The following is a 10,027-nucleotide window of genomic DNA, read 5'->3' on the forward strand; positions in this document are numbered from 1 at the left end:
AAATAAAATATTTTTAAGAAAATCAATTTAACAATAATTTAATAAAATTTTAATATTAAATATACAATTTTTACATTTATAATTTTTTTAATTTTTGGTTCCTCATTCACAAAAAAAAAAATTAACATAAAGAAGTTGTGTGTACTGCTGTTTTTCTTTTGTTTTTATGTTCACATACATTCCATTTTGTAAAATAAATAAATAAATTGACATTAATTTAATTTTAATATCAACAAGAGGAAATTAAAAAAATAGTATATAAGTAAGTAATATCAGTACATTAAAGTATTAGATATGTCTACAGAAAAAGACTAATAAAATATTTAGTGTAGGTAAGATATATAAAAGATAAGTTTAACAAAAAGAAAAAAAAAAAAAGATAATTGAATGTAAAACGAAAAATGTGAATTTTATGTTCAAATCATCAAAATGTGTAGGATGCTAATCTAGACATGAACTTGAGAACTTGTGTATGTTATTATACACACACGCAATATATATATATAATTTGATATCTATATATTTAATTTACTAAATATTTTTTAATTTAACCTCCAACTAGCAGTTGTATGCGCGTAGTTGAGCAAGAAAAGTCTTGGCATAGGTGCATGTACATATCTGGAGAAATATAATTGTATATTGATAAGAAAATATTTGTGTTCTCCTAACTAAAATCGACTACTTGATTTTATTTTATATTAGTTTAACATTATATAAATAGAAATGAGGAGTTTTAAATAATTTTAAAGTACGTATTAGTAATATTTCATAAATATACAAAACATTACATGTAGATATCCATAAATAATCTCATGTCCAATTTAATTATTCGTCACTATTTAGGTGATGAGAAATATTTATGTCCTTAAAGCTAAGTATAAGTATATGGGCTATGCTATACAAGTAAGTATTTTTTCATTCAAATTTTATTTAAGTAGGTTCAATATTAACAAAAATCATTTTCATTAAAAGAACATCATTACACGCGCTTTATCTTCTTCTTTCAAATATACGCATATATCATTATCTTCTTCTTTCAAATTCACGTATATCATCTTGTCCTCCTCTTTCTTTTTCTTCTTCTGTTTCTTCTCCTTCTCCTCTTCCTCTTCCTCCTTCTTCTTCTTCTTCTCCTTTTTCGTTATCATTATCACCAACAACACCAACATTTTGCTAATGGATTATTTTTTCAATCGAATTGAATGGAATGCAATTGCTAAATTGAATGGACGCATGTGTTATGAATCTGAATTGAATTGAATTGAATTGATAATCTCTAAATTGTAGACAAAGACGTTTCGAATTTGATCTTATATAATGGATTATGTTTCGTTTATTCAGTACTATACAATTGTTTCACCATGAGTACGTGTTCGGTTCATTATGCAGAAAGCTGTTTGAATTTGATTTTATATAATGGATTATGTTTCGTTCCTTCAGTACTATACAATTGTTTTATCATGAGTACGTGTTTGGTTCATTATGCATAAAGCTGTTTGAATTTGATTTTATATAATGGATTATGTTTCGTTCCTTCAGTACTATACAATTGTTTCACCATGAGTACGTATTTGGTTCATTATGCAGAAAGTTATTTGAATTTGATTTTATATAATGGATTATGTTTCGTTCATTCAGTATTATACAACTGTTTCATCATGAGTACGTGTTCGGTTCATTAGGCGAAAGCTGTTTGAATTTGATTTTATATAATGGATCATGTTTCGTTCATTTAGTACTATACAATTGTTTGACCATAATAACATGTTCGGTTCATTTCTGTTCTGCATAATTCAAAACTATTCCTCCTCATTTTCTACTGCTTCTTCACCAGGGAGAGAAAGAGGAAAAGACAAAAAAATACAGCAGCAACAACCACAAAAGAATGACGATAAGGAGAAACACGTGAAGAAGAAGGAACGCAAAAAAAAAGGAGGAGAATGAGGAGGAGGAGGAACGCGAAGAAGAAAACGAAGAAGAAGACGCTCCATGCGTAAACGAGCGTGAGAAGAAGAAGAAGAAGCGCAGAAAAGAAGAGAAGAAGAAGAGAAGAAGCGTGAGGAAAGAAGAAAGCGGAAAAAGCTCGTGACCTAAAATTGTTTGAATGAACTTGGATGTCAAAATTGTTTGGATGTGGAGAATATCTCTAAGTATATATATTACAAACATTTACACTTATTTCTTTTTTATTAAATAATTTTTTTTTACATTATAAACAAAAATGAAAGTTAAATCTAGACAAACATTAATTAATTGAAGTTAATTTTTTCCCCTTCCATAGTTTACTTAACTACATAAGTTAGTACACGCACACAAACATTAATCATTGTAGGATTCTTCTATATGTTTAACGAGTAATACTAATAAAGAACAATTTTTTTTGAATCAACATCAGTTAATATCTTTAAAATTATTTTAATTTTTTTAAATCGTAGATTTTATCATAAACTTTTAATTATAAATTTTAAATTATAAATCTAAATTTTAAAATTGGCTAATATTAAAAAGTTAACTCTTGTACTTTTTCCTTTTTAATTTCTTCATTTTTAGTAAACAAAGTTTGTTATATTAAAAAAAAAACCCTCAAGTTTTTAAGACATGATTAAAACTAATAATAAAGATAATTTAGTTTATGAATGATGGCCACGGCGACAAGAAGGTTCATCTACCTAGTGTTATTATATAAACCACCTCTCATATCTCTCAAATCTCACTAAACCATTTCTCATATCTCAAATCTCAGTAACATAGAATCTTTCACCAAATTCATCCACACATACACAATTTTAATTTCCATGGCAAATCATCATAAGAGAACCCTAAAGTTTGACATTAAACAAATTGTTTATGTGAAACCATCAAAACCCACACCAAATGGCAACATTTCACTCTCTGCACTTGATAATAGAGCTGATAACAATGGCCTATGCCATATTGTTCAAATATATCAATCACCGAAAAATGACCAAAATGACCCTGCCCTTATGATCAAAGAAGCACTCTCAAAGGCTTTGTTTTATTACTACCCTTTGGCGGGTAGAATAGTAAAACATGCTGATGGGAAACTTAGAGTTAATTGCAATGCAAATGGAGTTCCCTTTGTAGAAGCCATTGCTAATTGCAACCTTTCTTCTCTTCACTACCTTGATGGTAGTAACACAGAGATTGCAAAACACTTGGTACTTGATCTTCCTTCTGAAGATGAACATGGTTTCCAATTATACCCTTTGTTGATCAAGGTAACCAAGTTTCTATGTGGGGGTTTCACAATTGGCTTAGGAACCTCACATGCTATAATTGATGGGAGTGGAAAATCTCAATTCTTGCAAGCCATAGCCGAATTTGCAAGTGGAAAAACCGAGCCATCGGTGAAGCCTGCATGGGAGAGAGAAAAGCTTGTTGGGTCAATTACCAAAATGCCCTTGGAGATTCCTATGGATGAGTCTTCTGCCGCAGTCTCACCTTATTTGCCCACCAAAAAACTTGTTCACGCATGCTTTAAAGTTGACAATGAGAGCATAAAAAGGCTCAAGATGAGTTTGATGAAGGAAACTATTAGTGACCAAAACAATAACATGGAAGAAAGCTTCACAAGTTTTGAGTCTCTTGCTTCCTATGTTTGGAGGGCAAGAACAAGAACTTTGAAATTGAACAGTGATGGTAAAGTTATGTTGACTATCATAGTAGGGATAAGAAAGGACCTTCTTGATCCTCCTTTGGCTAAAGGGTATTATGGGAATATTGCTGTGGATGCAAATATTGTGTTGACTGCTAGAGAAGTCAACGAAAGACCACTCTCCCATGTAGCGAAGGTCATCAAAGAAACTAAGAAGGTTGCTCAGACAAAGGAGTACGTCAAGAGAATGATCGACACGTCGGCGACGGCGGCCGACGACGATTTCGATTACGATGGAAGGGGTGCGTGCATGGTTTTGACAGACTGGAAACATTTGGGTTTTTCAAAGAACATGGATTTAGGATGGACACAACCGGTGAATTTTGTTCCTGCCCCATGTGGTTTGTTTGATAAATTGCATTTGTGTATTTTCTCATCTCCGAGTAGCTTGGATCCTTCAATGGATGGAGGTGCTAGGATCTTTGTGTCACTCCCCAATGCTGCCATGCCCAAGTTTAGGAACGAGATTGAAGCTCTTATTACTAAACCATAGGCGTTAGATGTATTTCAATTCATCATGTTCTAATTGTGTGGTGTCTGTAGAGGGCAATATAGTAATTTCATGTTTGTTTATATTTTATAAGTCAATGGAATAAGATTTGATTGTGTTTATTACTATACCCATTTCAACGAAGGGAAATTCAACTTTATCCTAGTTTGTTGTAAAGAAGACATGGAGTGAAAGATTTTAGTTATGCTTTTTACAATTCTTTATCGTTCTTATATTTTTCATGGGTTTCTAAATTTCTCATTATGTGCAAAGAACAATATAATTCGAAAGGTTTGACTTTGTAATATTTTTTCCAATCGATATTCGATATTTCTGTTTTTTAAATTTATAATAATAAAAATGTTAGAGTTGTTCATATTCTGGTCTAATACCATGGTCCAGGTTCAAGTAAGTCAAAAAGACACAATTTAAAGATTGGCTTTCACCACCCACCCGACCTCTTCTAAAGAGGTCGGGCTCGACATAGATTCCTCTCCAAAGAGGTCGGGATCGAGGTGAGTTGGCAGATAACACTTATTCAAATAAGTAACTATCTCCAAAAATCTCTCAACCGACTTTTAGGAGTACTATCTCAACAACCCTAAGATAAAGGGACGGTTATCCACCCCCAGAAGTGGAACTACTCCAACGGTGGTTATTGGATCACCACTATAAATATACTGACACCCCTCAGGTATCTCTAAGTTCCAATACTCTCTAAACCTGCTTACCCCCTTTGCTAACTTAGACATCAGAGTGTCTTTGTAGGTACCACCCCCCATTCTCTAAAATACACAACTCGGACGACGGCTCCCGAGCGCGAGCAAGTCAGAGTTCACCTTCTTTTGACGTTTGGGCCAACCCTTCGAGTCCAATCCACTTATCTCAGGTTACCTACGTAATATTGGCGACGTTGCCGAGGACCTGGGAGATCAACCCATGATGGTGGACGATCTAAACAAGGACGGAAATACAGCATCCGAATCTGAGCAAGAAAACCAAGTCGCTGGTAACAATGACAGAACCATAGTCACTCTGCAAGGTGCAGCTAACCAGCACAAAGAAGGTCCCTCAGGGTTGAAAGATCCAAAGGGATCTCTTCTGAAGCGCACGAATCAAGAAAAGAAGGACAGCCCCATGCGGCCGACCTCATGGGATTGCTCTACGGCCACCAAGAACGGCTGGAGTAGCTAGAACAAGAACTAGAGAGACAGCAAGAAGCGGAGAGAAACCTAAGGAGAGAGGTCGAGCGACGAAAAAAGTATGAGGAAAAGCTCTTGAGATTAGAGTCCAATCTCCGAGGTAAAAGCTCTCGCAGTGATCGAGAAGATTCTCCCTTGGGAGGAGAAGACCTGTTCAGTGAAGACATAATGAGGGCAAAAGTTCCAAGAAACTTTAAAAGTCCCGATATGGACCTATACGACGGAACCACCGATCCAAAGCATCAACTGAGCAATTTTAAAAGTTGGATGTACCTAGCCGACGCCTCTAATGCTACTCGCTGGAAAGCCTTTCCAACAACTCTGTCAAAAGCAGCGATGAAGTGGTTCGATAGCCTCCCTCTAAGTAGGGCTGTCAAATGGGCCAGTCCAGCCCATTTAAGCCCAGACCGATTAGCCCACGGGTTAAACGGGCTAGCCCATTTAAGCCCACTTTGTTCGCGGGCCTAAATTTTATAGCCCGGACTGTTTATGGCCAGCCCAACGGGTTAAATGGGCTGGCCCGTTTATCTGTTGAAATATATTTTTTTTTGAAATTTTTTTAAAAAAAAAAAGCTAAAAAAATCCAATTTTGAGGAGAAAAACTGGTGTACATATTTGAACAAAAAAAATCCTGTTTGACACAAATAAAATTAAAGTTCTAGTAAACAATTAAATACATTTAATTTTAGTAACTATTATATTCTAAATTTGTTGTTTTAACTCAAAACAGAACCACATTCACATCCAATTAGTGATTCCATATTTCTAATTCTAATATTTCTAATTAAAGGGGTATTTGTAATTCCCCTCATATAGTTAATAGACTATTATAAACCAACATAGCAACATCATAATTCTACCAAAAAGCCACACAAAGGTAAAAAGAAAGTATTTAACAGATTACATGGCATGCAAATATTTTACAAAAGAAGCAAGCAATGTAATCCCCAAAATCTTTTATTCAATCCACCAAATTAGTCAACACCTGCAATAGAAAGAAAAATAAATTATCAAATAAAAGTTAGTGACTTAGTGGCAGAAAAAGAAGTTTCATAGAATTGAATTAAAAAATGCATGGTTTGAAACAATTAGACAATACTAATAAAATACCAGGCATCATATTAATTGAATCCACTTTATCTTTATAATGTTCTTTGTCACTTTCATTTTGACACTCAAATTCAGCATCTACAATTTAAAGTTAGTTAGTAGAAAACTAAATAAATACAATATGCAAGTCATTCATTATTTATTGCCAATAGAAGTTAACAAAATAAATTTAAAAAGTGAATTACCATCATCTTCAAATCCATGTATCCAATTACGAGCACAAATAAGAGCTTGCACATTCTTATCCAAAATAGAATTTCTATATTTATTTAGGACATGTGCACCAATAGAAAAGGCTGACTCTGAAGCTACCGTAGTTATTGGAATACTAAGCACATCACAAGCCATGGAAGCTAAATCAGAAAAGCGATGGGCTTGAGACCTCCAATATTGCAAGACATCTATTTTAGAGTTCATATCAAGAGTTGACTCTTCCAAATAGATATCTAACGAAGACTTTCTTTGTGAAGCATTAGTTTGAAAATTTATATTTCTCAACTCCTACAATATTCAAAAAAAAAATAATAAAACAATTAAGAAAGTAACATATTGACATAAACATATAAACGAAAATTATATTAACATAATGCACAACAGAGATAAAACTTACATCAGGCACATCAAATGAAAGTGAATCATCTTCTCTAGAAGTTGGAATTCTTATTTGACCACCAGAAACATTAGAAGAGGCATTATGTGACAAAGTTTCTGAATATGCTTTAAACAATAAATACAGCTTTTTCTTGATGGTGGTCAATTTCTCATTAGCAGTACATGGATCCACTTTATTCAAACAATATTCCAAAACATGAAATTTCATTCGAGGATCAAGAATAGCCCCTAGAGAGAGAATTATGGAATAATCGCTCCAATACTTATCAAATTTGGCTTTCATTGGTTGCACCATTTTTCTTATGACCTCATCCTCACTAATGGAGAATTCTTTCAGCAAACATTCAATCCTCCAAATTTGCATAAAATATAAATTTGAAGTAGGATAAGATTGACCAGACATCAAGGTAGTAATTTTATAAAATGGATTTAGAAATTTACAGATTTCTCTTCCTCTTTTCCACTCTTCTTCCGACGGACAATCTCTGAAATTGTTATCCTTCAAAGAGAGTCTAACAAAACCACGCTCGCATCTCAAAGCACTCTCCAACATCAAGAAAGTAGAATTTCATCTAGTAGGCACATCTAAGTTCACTCTAATGTCAGAAATTTCAAGTGACTTAAGAACATCTCTAAATTGGATAGCCTGTGCCTCCGATGCTCTCACATACTTGATACTCTCTCTGATATTATGAAAAGTAGAACTAGCAACCTTCAACCCATCTTGAACTATCAAGTTTAAGATATGAGCACAACACCTCACATGAAAAAAATCCCCATTACACAATAACCCATCACTTAAAAGAAGGTTTCGCTTGAGTAAAGTTTGCATGCTATCATTAGATGAAGCATTGTCTAAGGTTATTGAAAATATTTTCTTCTCTATTCCCCATTCAGATAACAACTCAAGTACTTTATTTGCTAATTGATGTCCCGTATGTGGAGGGGGCAAGTGAGAAAATGAGAGTATCTTAGAATTTAATTTCCATCGTGAATCAACATAATGGGCAGTCAAAGTCATATAACCCTCTGTTGTGCATGAAGTCCAAATATCAGTAGTTAAACATATCCTACTTCGAAGTTTTCCTAACTGACATTTTAATTTTTCTTTTTCAGCAATATAAAATTTAAAAATATCAGCTACAGCAGTGTTTCGAGAAAACATCTTAGCATCAGGATTCAAGTACTTAAAAACATCCCTAATTCTTCTATACTCAACAAATGAGAAAGGCAAATCATGTTCTATGATTGCTATTGCAATTTTTTCACGAAAAATCATAGGATCAACTTGTCTAGCCCTTAACCTCCCAGCTTCATCAAGCATCATTTTTCCCAAATCATGAAATTTGGGAAGTTCACGACACACAGGGATATGCCGTCTCAATGTAGAGGTACCATGAGTACTATCCCCACCTTTGTATTCTTTTCCACACCCTTTACATTTGCACCTTGTTTTTCCATCTTTCCCAACTATTTTTATAAAGCTATCCCAGACATTAGATGTAGTTAACCGTTTTCTCTTTTTAGCATTTGACCCATCAATAGCAGCAGGTGGAATACTTACAAGAGGTGTCGCTTGAGTTACTTCGGGCGAGACTTTGTCGTCAACAAGATCATCAAAGTCATCATCAGAGTCTAAGTCTGAGTCCAAAAAAATTTGTTCTACCTCAGCATTTGGATCAACAATATCTCTTGCATAGTCATCCATAACTCCAAATTAAATCACTAACAAAAAATAAAAACACAGAATCAAATTAATCCTTATTATAACCCAAAATAACCCAGAACAAAACATAATACATAAATAAATAAATAATTGATGTTAGTGTCGTACTATTCATCTAAATGTTGAGAACCTAAGATTTGTGATAAAAGAAATAACATGCATATTTTATTATTAACACAAGAACTGAAGAAAGTAATCTTACAATAGTTGGTTGAAAATTGATGAGTGTGATGACTGAAGGCTACAAAAACTAACGAAGAGTAGAAGCTGACTGAAGAATGGATGAGGTAATGAAAACTGAAGGGCTAACGGTGATGAGATCCTCGCAAGGCTTTAATGGTGGGGATGCTCATCGATGACACCGACAAAGAAGTTACTGTCGCCGAAAGAAGGATGAACACATACATAAATAATAAATTTGTGAAGCTGTGGTGCTATGCAGAAGAATTAGGGATTTATGCTACTTTAGTGTGCTTTCTCTTTTTTCTTTGAACGTTTGCTCACTTGCTGTGTACAAGAAACAGAGATTGAAGAATTAGGGATAGGGATTTACTGATTTAGCATTTAGGGCATATGGTGATATGGATTATTGGATTATGGGCTGATGGGTATATAGGCATGGGCTATGGTTACTCTTGGGTGATTTTTCTTTTTCCTTTCATCCTTTGTACGTTACAATTTCTAGTGAGTGTTAGAGAGAGTTTTTTTTATTTTGTACTCTTAGTCTTATATTGTATATGGGTTGGGTTATATTTTGGGTTGGGTTCAAGGGTTTTTTTATCTTCATAATATTGGACTATTAGTCTTTTTATTATTTTTGTACGGGTTGGGTTATTTTTTTTTCAATGATGCTTGGCCAAAATCTGAAATTTTGGTTTAAAAAAAACCAAATTTTATGCGGGCCCCCATTTAGCCCGCGGGCTAACCCATTTAACCCGCAATTTTTTTCGGGTTAATCGGGCTCAGCCCGTTTAGCCCGAAATTTAAATGGGCCTAAATTAGAGGCAAAAGCCCGCCCATTTAAACGGGTAAACGGGCCAGCCCGATGGGCTTGGCCCATTTTGATGGCCCTACCTCTAAGGTCAGTCACCAGTTTTGACGACCTCTCGCGTAAGTTCCTTATGTAATTTTCAATCCAAAAAGATAAAGTGAAACACGCCCCGAGTCTCCTGGGAGTAAAACAGGAGGTTGGAGAACCTTTGAGGGACTAC

At 34.3% G+C, this 10,027-nt stretch overlaps 1 protein-coding gene across 1 annotated transcript; it reads left to right on the top strand.

The window, feature by feature from the left end:
* On the top strand, window positions 2,695-4,383 carry LOC107647048 (spermidine coumaroyl-CoA acyltransferase). Its single transcript, XM_016351197.2, has one exon. It carries the CDS (start codon window positions 2,796-2,798, stop codon window positions 4,167-4,169), a length of 1,374 nt encoding a protein of 457 aa, XP_016206683.1. The 5' UTR covers window positions 2,695-2,795; the 3' UTR covers window positions 4,170-4,383.

This window comes from Arachis ipaensis, chromosome B01 (genome assembly GCF_000816755.2).
Source record: "Arachis ipaensis cultivar K30076 chromosome B01, Araip1.1, whole genome shotgun sequence".
Taxonomy (NCBI): Eukaryota; Viridiplantae; Streptophyta; class Magnoliopsida; order Fabales; family Fabaceae; genus Arachis; species Arachis ipaensis.

Bases quoted from the DNA above. Each gene is read 5' to 3' on its own strand.
- LOC107647048 (XM_016351197.2), top strand. From the start codon at position 2,796: ATGGCAAATCATCATAAGAGAACCCTAAAGTTTGACATTAAACAAATT.